Source organism: Lepidochelys kempii, chromosome 9 (genome assembly GCF_965140285.1).
Source record: "Lepidochelys kempii isolate rLepKem1 chromosome 9, rLepKem1.hap1, whole genome shotgun sequence".
NCBI lineage: Eukaryota > Metazoa > Chordata > Testudines > Cheloniidae > Lepidochelys > Lepidochelys kempii.
Window position 1 is genome coordinate 45,137,999 of NC_136388.1, and position 19,624 is coordinate 45,157,622.

General features: G+C 40.9%; 1 protein-coding gene across 1 annotated transcript in view; it reads left to right on the plus strand.

Moving 5' to 3' along the window:
- The first annotated feature begins 1,166 nt into the window (after positions 1 to 1,166).
- The window catches only part of ARHGEF4 (Rho guanine nucleotide exchange factor 4), a 331,159-nt gene continuing 312,701 nt past the window's right edge, over positions 1,167 to 19,624 (plus strand). Inside the window, 2 exon segments of the mRNA XM_073360097.2 lie at positions 1,167 to 1,623; positions 19,004 to 19,039. Coding sequence (XP_073216198.2) covers positions 1,411 to 1,623; positions 19,004 to 19,039 — 249 coding nt within the window. The 5' untranslated portion in view covers positions 1,167 to 1,410.

Sequence of the window (19,624 nt, forward strand, 5' to 3'; positions counted from 1 at the left end):
AACACACAATATTGGGGCATGGCTGGATGGACAGACCACTTAGCTATTTTCCAGCAGCAGTTGATTGAGCCTTTAACATCTGCACTCCAGATTACGTGCAGGAATGCCAATGGTATTCTTATTTCTAATGTCACTTGCAGCACTTCATTGATCCAATGAAGTTTAGTTCCATAGTTCTCTGCTGTCTCTCCTGCTCACCTTCATGAGTCTGGAAAAATAGGGAAATATTGGCCATTGAATAGTGACCCAGGTTCGACCCCTAGGAGCATGTTTCAGTCAGAATGAGGGCTCTTGTTTGGTAGTCTGCCTTTCCCCTCTATCTCATTATAGATGGATCTAGTCTACAGATGATCTGTAGGTTTGTATTATGCCTTTCACAGTAAAAGCTAGATTCTTCCACTCTTGCTTCACAAATAATCTCATGAATTTCAATCGGATTACTTGTGGCATGGATACTACTCAATGTGAATAAGCGTGGCAGAACTGAACCTTAAGGATTTAGGTGCTTGCAGTGCTTTTACTGAAAAGCTGAAACAATTAAATCTGTTTAATTAAATTAACAATTAAATACTGCTACAATTAAATCTATATTTCTCAAGCCATTTTCTAACAGATATAGGCCATCAAGAATAAAATAAGTTTGTCTTAAAGTGTTCTTAGCATAAACAAATGAATGCTGTCTCAAGGCATAAATGAAGTCCTTAACATTTAGCTGGAAAATTGCTTGGTTAATCTCTCACATGTTTTGTTCATTTTTTGGCCTATGGAAGGACCATTAGTTATTTCAAAATGTCTTGGCCCCTTTCCATCTGCAAGACCTCATTTATTCTTTTGAAATTTGTAGCCTTCACAAGCTCAGCATCTGCAATATCACAGACAATGAATTACTGTGGCTACAAGCCTCTGGAATTAAAAAATCCTCCTCCGTAAGAACATAGTTTGTTGCAGAACTGGGATTTGTTCTGAAGAAGTACAATTGGCAAAAAAAAAAAAAAAAAGGTTTCAAAGATAACAGCTTTTTCCTTTTTCTTTTTTTTTTAAAATGAACAAGGGAGTACTGATGCCAGGGACTTGCTCTTCAAATAAATGGAATCTTTCTCTCTTCTCTTGGCAACGGGCAGGAGTATTCTTGTGCTGTATGACAAGGCTCTCTAGCCAGTGCTATATTTATCTTGTAGCTGTACACACATTTGCAAAAGGTCGCTCAATAAGAAAAAGGCAATGAGCCAAGGGAGTTTAAACTGCAGAAAGTTTCTTCCACCATAGTCTAACTTTCGGGTTGGCTTAAAGGCAAGGCTACATACTTTTGGAAGATCAGGAAATATAATTACTGATACGAAACAAAAAGTTCCCTGAGTTGTCTGTGGAAAAATCAGGACTTTGTCAAGGAGGAAAAATATCTTTGATAAAATGGAGTTAAATAGGTGCCCAAGTGCATCAGTAGAAGAGGATCAAAGACAAGAGGATGGGGAGGATGCTACTGCTGATGCTGGCAATCGCATTGTCAGTGAAGAGCTGGATCTGGTACAAATGTATCTTACCTGTTTACCGGACACCTACATGAAAGCTAAATTCACCCTGACAGCATACCTGGCATGCTGGTTAGTTCTGAAACTCTGCAAGGTAAGAGATTGAGTACTAATGTATTGGCATTAATAGTTAACTTCCTGAGTGCTGAGAAGGCAAAGTGAGCAAAGCCACCATGCTTTAGAATCTGATAGTCTGAAAGGACAGGTATGTGTACAGTAGTCATCTTAATAACATCTTAGTAAAAGAAGAATGCAAGTATTTACAGTGTATTCAGATGGCTGTACTCAGAAATGCATGCTACTTACAACTGAAAAGCACATAGGGAATATACTCTTTTAGCACTGTGAGTCCAGTACACTGATTAATAGCTGCTACCCAACTTTCCAACATACTTTATCAAACAGATGGAAGGACTAAGAGGTACTGTATATTAAATCTTGTCTTTGCCACGAGAGGAGGAAGCACATTGTATCCTTCAGAGTTCCTCTCTTTATGCCATCAGACACCATCACTTTACCACCTAAAACTGAATGGATAAGAGAGGAATCACCTTGGATTTGATAACAGTGCAAGAAGCTGCCTGCTTCTAGTGGTATTAGTGTTTGCTTTTCTTTCCATTTTGTGCTTGGTAGCACACCATAAGTGTAATTCAAACAGAATGAATCATTAATTCACAGTTCATTTATTTACAACCTAACAAGCCTTATAAATTGTGAGCTCCAAACACGGTAGTAACAGAAGTGTGGTATTTGGCAATTTTACTGTGGAATGTCAAAGTGTATCAGCAATGACTTCATCATATGACTTTGTAAAGAATTTGTGGTCTGTGCTCCTCTAATAAACATATACTCACTGTAATTTATTGTATGTGGAGGTGATACTCACTGATAAACTGTAGAGCCATGTAATGAATTGCATTATTTCTCCCTATCCTTCCAGAAGGTTACACTGTTACTTAGACTTAGGACAGGTGATATTCAGTCCTGCACAACTGATGATTTCAGTTCAGATATTTTGTGATTCTTGGGGGTTAGACACAAAGCTACAACAGTAAAGTCTTAGTTCAGGAAGGTGATGCTTAAAACACTGGACTACAACTCAGGACATCTGGGTCTAATTCCAGCTTTGCCATTGACTTCCTGTTTGGCCTTGGGAAAATCACTTTGGCTCAGATTTTTAAAGGTATTTAGAAATGAGTATTTAGAAAGGTGTTGCAACCAGAGCACAGCAATGCCTAATTGCCTCTACAAATCTGGGCCTTAATCTCTGTGCCTCATCTCCCCATCTGTAAAATGGAGATAATACACTTTCTTTCTCTTGTCTATTTAGATTGTAAGCACTTCAGAGCTGAGCTGGACTGTCTTACTATTTATATAGTGTCTAGTAGAATGGGGCGTTGACCTGGTTGAAGTTTCTCGGCATTACCACATCACAAGTAATAAATCAACATACTTTGTAACATTTATATCCATTTCTATTCATTAAAATAGTCTTCTACTCTACTAACACATCACATTGAGAAAACAGAATGTCCTGACAGAATTTAATATGCCCTGGGACTGTAATACTTTGGAAAATGTTCACGCTTCTAATAAATAGAAAAAGATTAGAACTATGTCCAACATTTTGGTTTGTTTGGTTTGTTCTCTTACAGAACAAAACAAGGGCAGAGGGGTGTAAATCTATCATAAATGTACCCTGGGCTCCAATGACTGTAATATGAACATCTCACAACACCACAATGAGCTAGTGAAGTACTATTAGCCCCATTTTATTGATGAGGAACTGAGGCCTGGTCTATACTTAAAAGTTAGTGAACATAGCTATGCTGGTCAGGGATGTGAAAAAAATCACACCCTGGACTGACGTAACTATGCCAAGCTAACCCCCAGTGCACACACACAGCTATGGAAGAATGCTTTCGTCAGCGGAGCTACTGTTGCACGGGAGCTGGTGTTCCTACACCAATGGGAAAACCCCATCCATTGGTGCAGGCTGCGTCTCCACTATGGGGTTATACTGGGATAGCTACAGAGATGTAGCTATCCTGCATAGTGTCTGCGGTGGAGATATGCCATGAGACACAGAGAGGCCAAATGACTTGTCTAGGGTTACACAGGAAGTCTCTGGAACATAAGGGAATTGAACCTGGGTATCCAGAAACCCCAACTAGTGCTCTGACAATTGAAAATCCATTGTTCCCTGGGTAGGTGAATGATAGTAACAAAAGATTGGTTATATGACTATGAGGAACTGGCCAGGTCCCTTCACTTTTCATTTCCAGACATTTTAATATTTGGGAAGCAGTAGAATTTTTCTACATAAAGTAATTTTTTTTGACGGGGGAATGTTAATTGGACTCCACTGAAATATATTTTCTTTAACTCCAAAGAATGAAGGCCAAGATTTTCAAAAGTGCTTTGGGTGCCCAACTTGAGACAATTTAAAGGGGCCTGATTTTCAGAAAGTGCTGAGAACCCACCCTCTGAAAAGGGGGGTGCCTCACTTTAGGCAGCTTAAATTATATCACTAACTCCAGGGTTACTATTTTGACCAAGATCTTTAATAAAACGTAAGGGACTAAACAGCCTGATTAGCTACATTTATAATTCTCAGCCTCCAAAATTCTTGTTTTGTGGAGGGGAGGGCAGGTCTGACCCCTCATGATCCATCTTGCTTTAATTATTACCAATACTTCTTGCTTTCATTTGGACCAGAAATACCCTAACAAGACTTTGTGATAGTCCCACACTTGATCTTCTGGATGGAACCACGAGGTGCAGAGAGGCAAAGCAATGAAAATGAAAAATAATGGAGAGCAAATTTGAACACATTGAAACCTACAGAAAGGCTTGGTTCAAGTTCATTTCCCATTCTGGGCAGAGGTTCAGGCCAGTTTTTTTATGAGCAGTGTAAATCATTTAATGTGTGCCTGGAAATTCAACTTCCCCCTCACTCTCCTCCCCCCCCCGCAAGAAGCAGAGAGTTGAAATATTTCCAGAATATTTAATATTCAGCAAGCCATGTCTCAGGTCCAGCTCTAATCCATAACCAATATGTTCAGAGAGCACAGGCCATGCAAAGGTGATATACAGAACGAGTATGAAACATCCTTTATAAAGGCAGAGAATGATCTAGCCAGAAAAGCCAACAACATACACTTTATATAGCCACATTTCCTAATACTGACACCCCTTTCATTAAAAAAAAAATCTTCGTGCTCAGGAGCTACTGGTCTGTGAAACAGACTTTATAGATATAATGGCATTCGCTAATGATGGCAGCAGCCAAAAAATATACATTTTCTTTCCTTTGCATTAACTTAGGTCCATTTCCTGCAATGAGCTCCAGACAGGCAGACCCCATTACCACTGGGGCTCTGTTCAGGAAGATAGGTCTGCCTGTGTGGACCTCATTGCAGGATCAGTATCTGTGACTTTAAATAAGTACAAAATACTGTCTATGACTGTAAATCACAAACAGAGTACACACGTAGGCTTAAAAAACTATAAGTAGACAATTTAAAACAAGGTGGGTGATGTAATGCCTTTTATTGTTCCAACTTCTGTTGCTGGGAAGGAGAAGCTTAAAATGAAGTGGGAAGTCAAGGGTTGGCAGGCACTAGGCTGTGTTATAGCTTGTTGTAATGAGCCATACAACCAGACTCCATCAAGTCCATGGTTTTTAGTGTCCAGCAGAGTTAAGAATTTAATTTTCCAGGCTCATCTTTTGAAGGTGTTGTGCAAATTTCCTTTAGAATGAGGATTAAGGATATGTGTAAACTGTAATTAAAAACACACAGCTGGCCCATGCCAGCTGCCTCGGGGTCACGGGGCTCAGGCTTCATTTTAGGTGATCTCCTACAGCATGTGTGAATCCCTTATGCTTAACAATCTGTCCCACCATGTATTTAGCCTGGACACTCTGGTTAGCTTCTCCAGACCTCAGGAAGAGCTCTGTTAAGCTTGAAAGCCTGTCCCTTCTACCAACAGAAGTTGGTCAAATAAAAGATATTACCTCACCCACCTTGTCTCTCATATCCTGGGACCAAAACAGTTACAAAACTGCAAACAATTTAAAACAAAGTATTTTAAAATAATTTCCTTCTGTACTTACTGCCAGCACATGACTGGAAGGTTCCATGCTTTTCCTGGAAGGGTTGATAGCATTACAGACACCTAATCTTAGGAGCTGCATTTCTTCCACTTTGCTGGATGTGATAATGGCTCACTTCTGCCAGAAGAGTGGCAAAGAGTCCTGTGGCACCTTATAGACTAACAGACGTATTGGAGCATAAGCTTTCGTGGGTGAATACCAACTTCGTCAGATGCATGTTGTGGAAATTTCCAGAGGCAGGTATAAATATGCAAGCCAGAATCAGGCTAGGGATAACGAAGTTAGTTCAATCAGGGAGGATGAGGCCCTCTTCTAGCAGTTGAGGTGTGAATACCAAGGGAGGAGAAACTGCTTTTGTAGTTGGCTAGAAACACTGAACTAGTCTTGATAGGGTATAAAACCTATCTGTTGATGTTTTAAGTGCAATTATTTGTGATGTCTTTAAAATAAAGAGTTATTTGTCCATACTTGATGAAAGTGGGCAAATATAGCAGCATTTAAGGCATGAAAGCAGCATAAAAATGCTGGAGGACCCCAACGAGTGGCTCTACTCCAGATTTATGTTGGGTTAACTTAACTGATTTAAAGAACCAGTGTAAATCTCTGGAGGGAAGACAGAGGGGGATGCTCAAATAAGTGGTCGTGAATTCAGGATCTGTATTGTTATGTTTGGAAATGTGCACATGTGCTAAGGAAGAATGCTGCATAATCCAATGAAGAAGCCACTCCTCTTCAGTGAAATCTACCTTCCAATCACACCCAGCCAGGCTCCAATGAAATGAACTTGGTGTGCAATAATGCAGCTAATAACATAAGGAAGTGCAAGCTGTCCCTCCATCTTGCATGTTGTGAGATCTAACAGGTCCATACAGAGCATTTGCCTCACCAGATGAAATGGGAAAACAAACCCCTCTAACTCTCAGCTTCACTCTTGGATAGAATCAGGGGGAGTGCCTACAGTCAATCTATGTGGAGTTGTAGCCATGTTGGTCCCACAATATTAGAGAGACAAGGTGGGGGAAGTCATATTACTTCACTCACCTTGTCTCTATACAGTCAATATAGAATTTTAGGCAATGTCACCATTTTGATTATGCTAAGTCCACATAGCCTGTCATTTTGATCATACCAAGAGAAAATGGAAGGAGGCTCCATCCTGAGATCCTCTTTAAACTCATTTAGCAAAAGGTAAAGATTACAGCACTGGGCACCAGAAAATCTACCTGGGATAGAGGAATCTAAAAGACTTCCCATGGTTAAGACACAGGACGTGGAGTCAGGCAACACTAGCTCTGTATCCAGCTGTAGTGAAATCTTCCTGTGTGATCTAAATCTATGCCTCAGTTTTCCCATCTAGAAAATGGTGATCATATGATGTGCCCCCCCAGAAGTGTTGCAATGCTAAATTCAGTACTAAGGCACTTTCAGATCCTTGAGTAGAAACACAATGGAAATGCAAAGTATTATTAAATAGGCCCTTGGCTTACAAAATGTGAGGAGACAAACTTAGGAGGTACATTTGACTTTTTAGCCTTTTCCCATGGTAAGACACTTTGCTCCTAAAAGGAGGACAAAATGCTTTACTAAAGAACATTAAACTGTATAAGAATTAAACTCCCATTCTTTGATCCATTTGGGCCATCCTGCAGAGCTAAGTTTAAAAGGACAAGAAAAAATTTATAGTATGTGGAAACATTTTAAAAATGTTTCTTTGATGCCAAAGCAGACAGACAGCTTTTGTGCTCTCACAGAAAGTTTAGGGGTGGGGCAGGCAGAGGGGACTAGTGTTGTTTCCAAGTAAATGTTTTCTTTTTTCTTTTTTATATTAGTTGCTATAATACCATTTATAAAATGGCACTCACGGTTTTGACACCCAACTTTCCTGCATAAAATGAAGGTGCAGTCATCCTTTGCTTTCACAGACAGCTGCTAATCTAATCATTCCTCACTTCAGTTATGTTCCTGAAGAGACATTATATACTCACAGTAGTGAAAAATGCCTAAATGAAAGTGCATAAAAAGTGAATATCAATGTGTGGGAAACAGGGCCCTGCTTGGGAATTTGGTCATACAGTGCTGGCAACCCAAGACTTGCGAGTTGATGGCAAAGTCCCAGCTCCTGAAGCCAACAGGTTACATAAGAATCTTGGCTTTCACTTAAAAAAAAAAAGGAAAAATAAAGAAAAAAAGACTTTCTAGCTTTCCTGGATGTGGAGGAGATCTTGGAACCATGACACCTAAAGCTCTAGAAACCAAAAGGCAAATAGAAGTACACCCCAAATTTTAAAATCTCATGATTTTTGAATGGTTGGCTTTGGCAATAATCATGTAAGTGGTTTAAAATGTGAGCCAAATATGGAAAGCTAATCCCCACTCATCTGCTTCTGCTTTTTGCGGGGTTTTTCACCCACCCAATCTGAGTGAAAAATACTGGAATACATTTGTACAGGACCCTGAAAAACTTAAACCATTTCAGAAATTAATTAGAGACCCTACACAAGTACAGTCACTGATGTCATAAAATGCAGACACGATTTAGGCAGAAAGTGAAGAACAGCATGCCAAGCTCAATATGCAGGGGAATTTATATCAGCAGAATGTAAAGGGAGCAATGGACGGTTTCTTGAAACAAATAAAAAAAATCAAATTAGCGCTGATGGAAGCAGGCTGAGACACCAGGGCACACTCGTACAAAAGGAGCCCTGGGATCTTTGATGATCAGTGTGATACGGTTTTTCATCCAAAAGACAGCATTTCCAACAATTTAGTGTCCCATAATACCATATTGGGTTAATAGTGCCTTAAAGTGAAGAGAGCCATCTTTTGAATCACCACCACTTCCTGCAGCAGGTGGTGTTCCTGGAAGGGTCTCATATAGCCTGGGACAGAACAGAATGACAGCATAAGGTAGCAATATCTGCAAGCACAGCACAAGTGAAGCTATTCTCATTGTATTTCCAGTCCAGCTGAAGCCAGCAAGCGTGGGAAATATTGACAAACAGCTTGTTCTCATGGGGTTTTTAGCCTAGTTGCCAACACCAGGAGATTGGTACAAGATGAGTATCTGAAGTGAAACTCTGTGGGTTGCCTATCACTATTCTGCACTCATATGCTATGTGATCTAGGATATTCCAAGACAAACCTGAAGTACAGTCTGTGAGGACAGGTAGCCTTACTGGAAGGGAGAAAGAAGATACACGATTTGATGAGCAACAATTAAAAGAGGATGGGTGGACTTGTGGTTAAGGCATCAGAGTTCTGCGTTCAGCTCCTGGCACTGTCATTGCCACTGATTTCCTGAGTGGCCTTAAGCAAATAATTTAATCTCTGCCTTAGTTCCCTATCTGCAAAACGGGGACAGTACTTCCTTTCTCCCATTCTTAGTCCCATTTTAGACTGTATAGCTGTTTGGGTAAGAGAGCGTCGGTGTGTATACACAGTGCCTAGCACAATAGGGAGCCCAAGCTTGGTTGGGGGCTATAGGTATACTACAATGAGCAGGAGTAGAAATATAAAGGATGCGTACCTGTTAGCAAGGAGGAAGTAGAATTTAGACAAAGTTTTTAATTCAGGTTACCGGGGCAAAAGTCATCTAATACTTAAAATGGAATTTCTTAGGACAACATATGGAGGGGAGGAAGAAGGGTGATGAAAGGAGGCTTTAGCAACAGTGTATTGCATGTCCTTTTGGCTAAGTTGTAAGCACTGTCAGAATACTAAAACCAGGTGTGTGAGGCTGATAACAAGGATGTGCTGTATGGGTAGGATATGAGAGATTACAGGAGGTGTCGCTAGACCACTAGGGAGAAGTCAGTGTCATGGAAGGTCAAACAAATCAGAATTTGCATAATGTACAACTTGGAAATAATTTCAGCAATAAGCTTATGAAAAAGGTGACTTCAGTGGGAGCAAGACTGAATCTCTCATCACTTGAGAAAAAGGTTAGATACAGAATATATTATACTTGCCAACTTGGACAGGCTAAGTTTGAAACTCAAGATGTGACTGTGCTGTAGTGTACTGAAATGAAATCTGCCGAATTGAAAGATTGTTTTTCAAACCTCATTTGTTTTCAAAATATGCAATCCTTGGGGAGGTGGATACTTTACAGCAAGTTGCTAGTGTTATTTTTTGCAGAATATCAGAATCAGACTTGTATAAGTTGACTTTTAAAAAAGTGTAACATTGCTGTGATGAAAATGGTAAACCTTAGTCAATGAAGGAAACTATTTCAAAAGGCAATTGGAACAGAGAAAAATAAATGAGAAAAGCAGGTAGCTTTGAAAGCTGCTTTAAGCAAGTTTCAATGTTTTTTTAAATTTTACAGGGATAAACTAGTTTGGTTTTAAATTGAACGATGTATGTTTATTTTTGGAGCTTTAGGAGTTGCATATAGAGATAATCTACTTCCATATCCTTCTCCCAATATCCTACCTATTCTGTCTTTGCCCTTATAGCTCTTTTTTGCCCCTGAATCTGCACAGAACTCATTGTATGATCAGGGATTTAAGTGGGCTTGATAGGAGTTGATAGTAAAACACGGTGTTGATATCAGTAAAAAGGGAAAGCTCTTTAGAGATAAATGGGACACCAACCACAGAGATGAGTGCGAAAACTAAAGGTGAACTGCAAAGGATCTTAAATACTGTGAGACACAAGGTGGGTGAAGTGATATCTTTTACTGAACCAACCCCTGCTGGTGGAAGAGAGAAACTTTTGAGCGTCACAGAGCTCTCCAGATCTGGACCCACATGGGTACCACACCACTTTAAATCATTTATGAAAGAATACAAAGAAATTCAGAGCTATTTAAAATGGAATTATTACTGCATTTACACTAAAATGAGTAACTAACAGTGACTGTCCTGTTAAAAGAAAAGGAGTACTTGTGGCACCTTAGAGACTAACCAATTTATTTCAGCATAAGCTTTCGTGAGCTACAGCTCACTTCATCGTAGTAGCTCACGAAAGCTTATGCTCAAATAAATTGGTTAGTCGCTAAGGTGCCACAAGTACTACTTTTCTTTTTGCGAATACAGACTAACACGGCTGTTACTCTGAAACCTGTCCTGTTAAAAAAATTCACTTTTTAAAGATCTCCTTATTTCATTTTGTCACAATTTGATCCCATTGAGACAGCATGCAAATTTTGGCCCTGATCCCACAAAAGCTTAAGCACAGGCATAGGTATGCTCACATGAGTAATCCCACTGGGTTTATCCATGTGAGTGAAATAGTTATCCATAAGCTTAACTGTTTCCATGGTTGGGGCCTTTGTCTCATCCCAGACCCCAGGTTCATCGGAGGTACAAAGGGAACCTTGATGAAAAATGTAGACATGTTGGGAAATGGAGACTGGGCAAAGAATACAAGGAATGGGGAAGGATCTCAGTGTTTAATAGAAAAACCCTGGTGTTTTCCTTTAAGGGATCCGTAGGAGAGCTAGTCGAAACATTTGTAATAAAACCTGTTGAAAGTGGAAAGTTTTGTTTTGTTTTTAATTTCCAATGTAAAGTTTGGGATATGTTCACCAAAGTTCATGAACTTTTCAGGAACCCTGGGCAAAATTTCAAGCAAGCCTAGGCTGATTTATGGTTTGGGTAAAAATCTAGATGGTTTTGACCCCAAGCCACAAAAAACATGGCAGTTTCTCCTGCATTTAGCTCTGTGTTTTAGCCTTCATTTGAACCCAGAACAAAGTGGAACTAGAGGTTAGAACCCACATAAGCCAAAATTGATGCTTTGCATGAAGCCCTGTGATCTGAGTCTGCTCCGTTTCTGACACCTCTCATTAGCAGTGAGCTGCAGAGCAGGCCTAGTCTGGGCTACATACGTATTGAATGAAAGCTGTTAGCATTTCAGACCTGTTCAGTGTGAATGAGTTATATTCCAATCCCACAAGCCGGTCAGTGCATCAAGCATGAGAGTCGATGGCGCATAGAGGTCTGTTCACGTGATGGCACATAGAGGTCTGTTCACCTGGGTCAGTTTGCAAAATAAAGGCCTGAGTGCTCTCCGGTCCCTTATCAGTGGGTGTCCACACAGGACAAAACTGCCATCACTACTTCACTGATTAATACTATGCTGGCAGTGTCAGTAGAAAGGCCAATTGCCTTCTTGCCCTTAGAGATGATTCCCCCAAAAGAGAAATGAGAGTTAAGACACGCTGGCAGCACACGTTGGATAGCCATTGTCTATGGTGTGTTCATTCTATAAATATTGTTGTACTCAAATTGGCACCCTTTAAGTATTAAATTTGCTTTAATAGGTAAGATGACATTTTAAAAAAAGTAAACAAAATTATGCTTTTGAGTGCAGTCTCTTGAATGGGTCCTGTATATTTTCCAGTTCCTTTCTGTTTTCTTTTTCTGCTGTGCATCAATTCCCTTGAGATGTTCCCTACTGGGGCTAAAGCATTATAATCCTCTAGGTTGACAGATTATATACTCAGAAGGGATCACTGTGATCATATAATTGGACTTCCTATATAACACTGGCCATAGGATTTATTAAGACCTGTTTGAAGTAGAGCAGATCTTTTAGAAAAAATATCCAAACTGGATTTAAAATTGCCCGTGATAGAGAACCCACCACTGCAGTTGGTCAATTATTCCAGTGATTAATTGCTCTCACTGTTACAATTTGTGACTTACTTTCAGCCTTCATTTATCTAGCTTCAACTTCCAGCCTTTGGGTTGTGGTATAGACCTTTGTCTGCTAGATTAAAAAGCCTATTATCATCAACTTTTTGTTCCCCATGCATGTACTTATAGACTGTGACCAAGTCACCCCTTAACTTTCTCTTTGTTAAACTGAGCAGATGGAGCTCATGAATCTCTCTCTATACACAGCATAAAGCATGTCTCCCAATCCTTTAATCCTTCTGGAGATTCTTCTCTGAATCCTCTCTAATCAATTAACAATGTTCTTGAATTGTGGACACCAGAACTGGCCATCGTGCTCCAGTCGTGGTTGCACCAGCACCAAACACAAAGGGGTTTACCTCGGCAGACCACCTTGTTGCTTACAGTGGTGAAATTCCTTGCATTGGATTGGATTCTGCAGCTCTCATGCACTTACTCGTGGCAGTGGTCCTAATAAAGCCACATGCCAGGATTGCAGAATCAGGCCCTAAGATGTTTCTTGGACGTAATTCAGAGAGCAATATTACTATCAAAGGGGAAAACTTTAGAGGAGGATTTTTATAACATAGCATTTTAATAGTGATATTTTCTGTGTTGGTTTCTGTAAAGCAACAGTGCAGTATAGTTTACTGCATCAGCTGCCCTGTAAGTGCTGTTCCTTTTGTCAGCCCTAAATTGTGGACCCACGTTTTAAACTATAAGCTTAACAACAGCAACCTCCTGTGCTTCTTTACAGCATGAAAATTGCTTGACTTGAGTTTTCCTCAAAGGTAATTTCTACTGAAATCAATTAATATTTTTCTTTCCTCTAGCGCTTGCGGTTTGACACTCCCTTGAGTGCCAGTGCATAAATAAAATAACAGGGCCTAACAACTTGGCTGCAGAGGGGAGGGGTTGCACTCAATAGAGAACTGAACAGAAGCATCTTTAAATAACAGTATTAGAGAGTCCACGGCTCATTAAATGGTTACGCAGTAACTATATAGTCTAGTGTGCCAGATGCTAGTGGAGATTTCCTGGGACTACTAGCAGTGTATGTTTCTTTATAAGACACTGGGGTTTAGATGAGGACAATAGTGTTAGCCATGATCTTTGAGCAGAGGAGGGAGCAGGTCTTATTCCTTTTAGTTCTCCACCATCTTCCCGAGCTATTCCCCTGATACTTTCAATGGGAGTGCCTCATGACTAGCATTGTGTGGGTGGTAATATTTGCTGTGTACAAATCTCTCCTGGGAGAGAGGGAGCTGTTATTTCAATGTGATTACAGAGCTCTGGAAGCACCTCAAATTCTACAAGCTTGGTTTTCTTACACTCACCTCAAAAAAGTGCCAATCTGCCTGAAATTTACCATTTGTAGCCTCTAGCCAAAGCAGTCAGTGTGGTTGAGGTTAATCAGGTAAGATAAGTTAGAGATAATAGCATTAAGAGGTGTGCTATGCTTTTTTAAAAATGTCTCTCAAATTTGCTAGTCAGCTGTCTAACCTAGCACTTTTGTTGGTATAATTTATGTTGTTCAGGGGTGTGAAAAAAACACCCCTCTGAGTGACATAAGTTATGCTGACAGGAGTGCTGGTGTGGACAGTGCTATGTTGGCGGGAGACCCTCTCAGCCTGACATAGCTACTCCCACTTGTTGGGGATGGTTTAATTATGTTGACGGGAAAGCTGTCTCCCGTTGGCATAGAGTGGCTACACAAGCAATCTCAGGATTGTTTTGCTCAATAGTCCACAATGAAGTCTAGTGCCTAGGACTATGTTGACATGACTAGGTGCCAGAATTTAAGTAATTCAATATGGGCCACTGTCATAAATATAAAGGGAAGGGTAAACCCCTTTGAAATCCCTCCTGGCCAGGGGAAAGCTCCTCTCACCTGTAAAGGGTTAAGAACTAAAGGTAACCTCGCTGGCACCTGACCAAAATGACCAATGAGGAGACAAGATACTTTCAAAAGCTGGGAGGAGGGAGAGAAACAAAGGGTCTGTGTGTCTGTCTATATTCTGTCTTGGCCGGGGATAGACCAGGAATGGAGTCTTAGAACTTTTAGTAAGTAATCTAGCTAGGTACGTGTTAGATTATGATTTCTTTAAATGGCTGAGGAAAGAACTGTGCTGAATAGAATAACTATTTCTGTCTGTGTATCTTTTTTGTAACTTAAGGTTTTGCCTAGAGGGGTTCTCTATGTTTTTGAATCTAATTTCCCTGTAAGGTATCTACCATCCTGATTTTACAGGGGGGATTTCTTTATTTCTATTTACTTCTATTTTTATTAAAAGTCTTCTTGTAAGAAAACTGAATGCTTTTTCATTGTTCTCAGATCCCAGGGTTTGGGTCTGTGGTCACCTATGCAAATTGGTGAGGCTTTTTATCCAACATTTCCCAGGAAAGGGGGGGTGCAAGTGTTCTTAAGATCCAAGGGTCTGGGTCTGTAGTCACCTAGGCAAATTGGTGAGGCTTTTTACCAAACCTTGTCCAGGAAGTGGGGTGCAAGGTTTTGGGAAGTATTCTGGGGGGAAAGACGCATCCAAACAGCTCTTGCCCAGTAACCAGTATTAGTTTGGTGGTGGTAGCGGCCAATCCAAGGACAAAGGGTGGAATATTTTGTACCTTGGGGAAGTTTTGACCTAAGCTGGTAAAGATAAGCTTAGGAGGTTTTTCATGCAGGTCCCCACATCTGTACCCTAGAGTTCAGAGTGGGGGAGGAACCTTGACATGGTGGCATAGTAGTGGGATTAACCTGAAATCATTTTGAGATCCAGTTGAGATTTTTTGAACTAGAAATACAGATTTTAAAAAGGAAATTTTTTTTCCTTTGGAGGTGCTGGAAAAGCAGCTTGTTTTCTCTCTGCTTTGGAGCCAGAGCTGAGACAAAAGGGGATTATCTTTGTGAATTGCAGGTTTTCTTTGCCTGGAGGCAGGGTACTTAACTCCTGCAGGGAAATTCACAGTCTTCCAACCCAGAGGTTTTTATTTTTTTTCCCCTAAAAGTAAATAGGGAGGGGGGTGTTCTACCCATTTGCCTGGAGACAAAAGTGGCAGGGTTTTGTTTTTTTTTAGGATTTTGATTTTTTTGTTTTACAAGGAGCACAGGTTTGAAAAGGAAATTTTTTTTTTCCGTTGGGCTGCTGGTAAGCAGGTTTCCAAGTAGTTGGAGGTTTTTTGCTTTGATTTGGGCCAAGAGCAGAGACAAGGAAATTGTCTTTTTCTGTAGGCTGACAATCACTATCAGAGAATAGGTATTCTATTCCAGCACAGCAAAATTTTACAGCCAAGTTTTGTTTGTTTATTTCTAAACCTCGGGTGTAAAGTTAGTTAAAAAACAGAGAGGTTAGGATGATAAAATCCACGACTCGACAAAAGCTGGAATTAGCCAGATTTCAGGCTAAGGAAAAACAAAGGGAACATGAAAGACAGATAGAACTCATGCGGCTGAAGAAGGAACAAGAAAGGGAGGCAGCGAGAGAGGCAGAACAACACCAAGCGGCTGCTCACAGGAGAGCTATGGAAGCAAGGGACAAAGAACTGGAGGAGAAGGAAAAAGAGAGGAAGTATGTGGAGGAGATGGAGAAGATAAAGGCTCAGCAGAATATCCCAACAAACCCTAGTAATCCTTCTCCAAGTACCACTTCCCATCCCAGAAAGTTCCCCACCTACAAGGCAGGTGATGATACTGAGGCCTTCCTAGAAAACTTCAAAAGGGCCTGCCTTGGGTACAACATCTCTACTGACCAATACATGGTAGAGCTGAGGCTGCAGCTCAGTGGACCCTTAGGTGAGGTGGCAGCTGAAATGCCTAAAGAACACATGAACAAGTATGAACTATTTAAATCCAAGGCGAGAGTCAGAATGGGGATAACACCCGAGCAGTCTCGTCGGAGGTTCAGAGCCCTAAGGTGGAAACCAGACGTGTCATTTACCTGACATGCCTACCACATTGTGAAACATTGGGATGCCTGGATATCAGGAGCAAGTGTTGAATCTCCAGTAAATTTGCCCTTCCTAATGCAAATGGAACAATTCTTAGAGGGTGTTCCTGAGGAAATAGAAAGATACATCCTAGATGGGAAACCCAAAACTGTAATTGAGGCAGGAGAGATTGGAGCCAGATGGGTGGAGGTGGCAGAGAAGAAGAAAACTGGTCGCAGTTGGAGCGGAGACCAGAAGGGACCACCCCAGACCACACCCTAGTACCGGGGGCCGCTCAAGGCCCCACCTACCTCCCAAAGAACCCTCCAGACCCCTTATCCTCCCACCACCCCATTCCCCAGCAACCCACCTCGCCCCAGTGACCCGTCAGCTGGACAATGTTTTAAATGTAACGAGCTGGGGCATGTAAAGGCCAACTGCCCCAAGAATCCCACCGCTGACACCATGTCAAGGTTCCTCCCCCACTCTGAACTCTAGGGTACAGATGTGGGGACCTGCATGAAAAACCTCCTAAGCTTATCTTTACCAGCTTAGGTCAAAACTTCCCCAAGGTACAAAATATTCCACCCTTTGTCCTTGGATTGGCCGCTACCACCACCAAACTAATACTGGTTACTGGGGAAGAGCTGTTTGGACACGTCTTTCCCCCCAAAGTACTTCCCAAAACCTTGCACCCCACTTCCTGGACAAAGTTTGGTAAAAAGCCTCACCAATTTGCCTAGGTGACTACAGACCCAGACCCTTGGATCTTAAGAACAATGAACAATCCTCCCAACACTTGCACTCCCCCTTTCCTGGGAAATGTTGGATAAAAAGCTTCACCAATTTGCATAGGTGACCACAGACCCAAACCCTGGGATCTGAGAACAATGAAAAAGCATTCAGTTTTCTTACAAGAAGACTTTTAATAAAAATAGAAGTAAATAGAAATAAAGAAATCCCCCCTGTAAAATCAGGATGGTAGATACCTTACAGGGAAATTAGATTCAAAAACATAGAGAACCCCTCTAGGCAAAACCTTAAGTTACAAAAAAGATACACAGACAGAAATAGTTATTCTATTCAGCACAGTTCTTTCCTCAGCCATTTAAAGAAATCATAATCTAACACGTACCTAGCTAGATTACTTACTAAAAGTTCTAAGACTCCATTCCTGTTCTGTCCCTGGCAGAAAAAACTACAGACAGACCCAGACCCTTTGTTTCTCTCCCTCCTCCCAGCTTTTGAAAGTATCTTGTCTCCTCATTGGTCATTTTGGTCAGGTGCCAGCGAGGTTACCTTTAGCTTCTTAACCCTTTACAGGTGAGAGGAGCTTTCCCCTGGCCAGGAGGGATTTCAAAGGGGTTTACCCTTCCCTTTATATTTATGACAGCCACATGCGACCACCTGCAATTACACTGAATAGTAACTTTACTAACAGTTCCACTGAAGTCAAAGGGGCTACTACTGGCATAAGACACTGTTCAATGTAAGGGCAGCAGAATGTGGACCTGTGAAAAGGAAGCTCACAAAATTGTCATATATTGCTGGCAAAACTAGTGGGATTAATAAGTGTCGTAAACCAAGGAGCTAAAAATATCTGCACTCCCACGTGGTAAAAAAATCTTTGTAAACATATGTGGCTTAAATAAATTCTAACCCTATCCTGATTTTACAGCAGATTATTTTCCCCTCTGCTGTAAGTCCAGTGACTCAATGGAGTCATTGACTCCTGAGGTAGAAATGGAGTGACTCCTGATTTCTACCTCAGTGAAAAGAGATCATAGGCGATGTGGATCTTCACTAGTGAACCTGCGGAAACTTGTGCATTCTGTGATTAAAATAGTGCAATGTTCAGAGAGTTTGTAAATTTTTTGCGCAATAGAAATTCTACTGAGTCTGTAGAAGACAGCTTCTAACTGCATGTGGTCCAGCACTGATAAACAAGGGTGGCCAGATTGCTCTATCCCACCAAAAAATCTGTTGAAAAGGACCAGAGGAAATGGAAAACTCTTTGAGATCCCTCTGATGGAGTTTCCTAAGAAGCATCCTTTCATATGGGAAGGGGGTCACATTGTCAGAGGGCAAAGTCTCCCAACTTTGTGGGGCTGAGGGGATTGTGGGGGAAAGAAACCCAGATGATATTTATTATGGTAATCCCCCCAAATTCCAATCCAGTTAATTGTGCTAAGCACAATACAAACCTGACCGTTCTGGTCTCAAAGAGTTTATAATCTCAAAAAAGAAAGGGTGGGCAAAATGGCTAAAACATACAAGCAAAGTGATCAGGGTGATGCTAGGCACAGGTCTTGTTAGTTCCTTTTTTTCTTAACGCTCCCCTTGACCTCCCCCACACTGTTTATGGAGCATTCCCAACTGCCATCCCAAGCAGCTATTAGGTTTTTTCTTTTTCATTTTAACTGTTACCTGTATCCTCTCTCCATTTAACGCTTCCTCTCAGAAAAAGCCTGGGTAAGTAGAAAGCTTTTGCAACGTGCCTTGAAGCGTGTATAGTTATGGAGTGTATACAGTATAATTATGCATAGCACAATGAGACATCATGAAGAGCCTTTGTTTACAGCCTCTCCATCATGAGGGTAGAATGAACAGATTCATTGAGGAAATGCAAAAGCAGCTGCTTTTGGCCAGCTTCTGTTGTTCTCTTTGGCAAAGACATAGAGGCAAATTAATCCCTGGTGTGACTCTACTTGAAGTCAGAGAGTTACACTAGGAACAAACTGGGCCCATTGGACGTAGAATACTGTTTTCAGATCCCCTTCTCCTAACTTGTACCATTTCTCTTTCCATAGAGAGCCTGTGAGAAAGGAGACTCTGCTTCTAAAAAGGTAGGATTTCTTTTTAGTCACAGACTGAATAGTTTTTCATTTCATCAGACTATTGTTAGTAGTTCTGTTTGTCTGCCAATGCCACTCCTGCAGCAATGTGACTACGTAACTAACTAATTGTAGGAAAAACAATGATTTTAGTATATTTAAAATAATTCCATTAATGAATGGACATGAAGCATACAATTGTATGGCATTGGGCAAGACCCCAATATGTTGTTTATGAAAGCATTGAATTTCTTATGAAGGGGAGAGTGAGTCCAGGAATGAGAACCTCCAGCAACCAAAAAACAAAACAACCTTCCCCCTCCCCCACACCAGTAGAAATGACAAATGATAGTCTCTAATATTATAGTTGCAAGTAAAAAAGTTCTATGAGGGCAAATTTTTGACTGCATTTAATAAAATACACTGATACTTATTAGCAAAAGTTAACAGGATGGTTGATGTTTCATTTTTGTTAGTTTTACAGCCAAACATGTTTCCCTACTATGAGCCCAAGTGGTGCCTCTCAAATAAAACCCTGCCATTTATAATTTGCTGAGGCTTCCTTTGTCTTCTACAAGGCAGCTGGCAGGAATACTG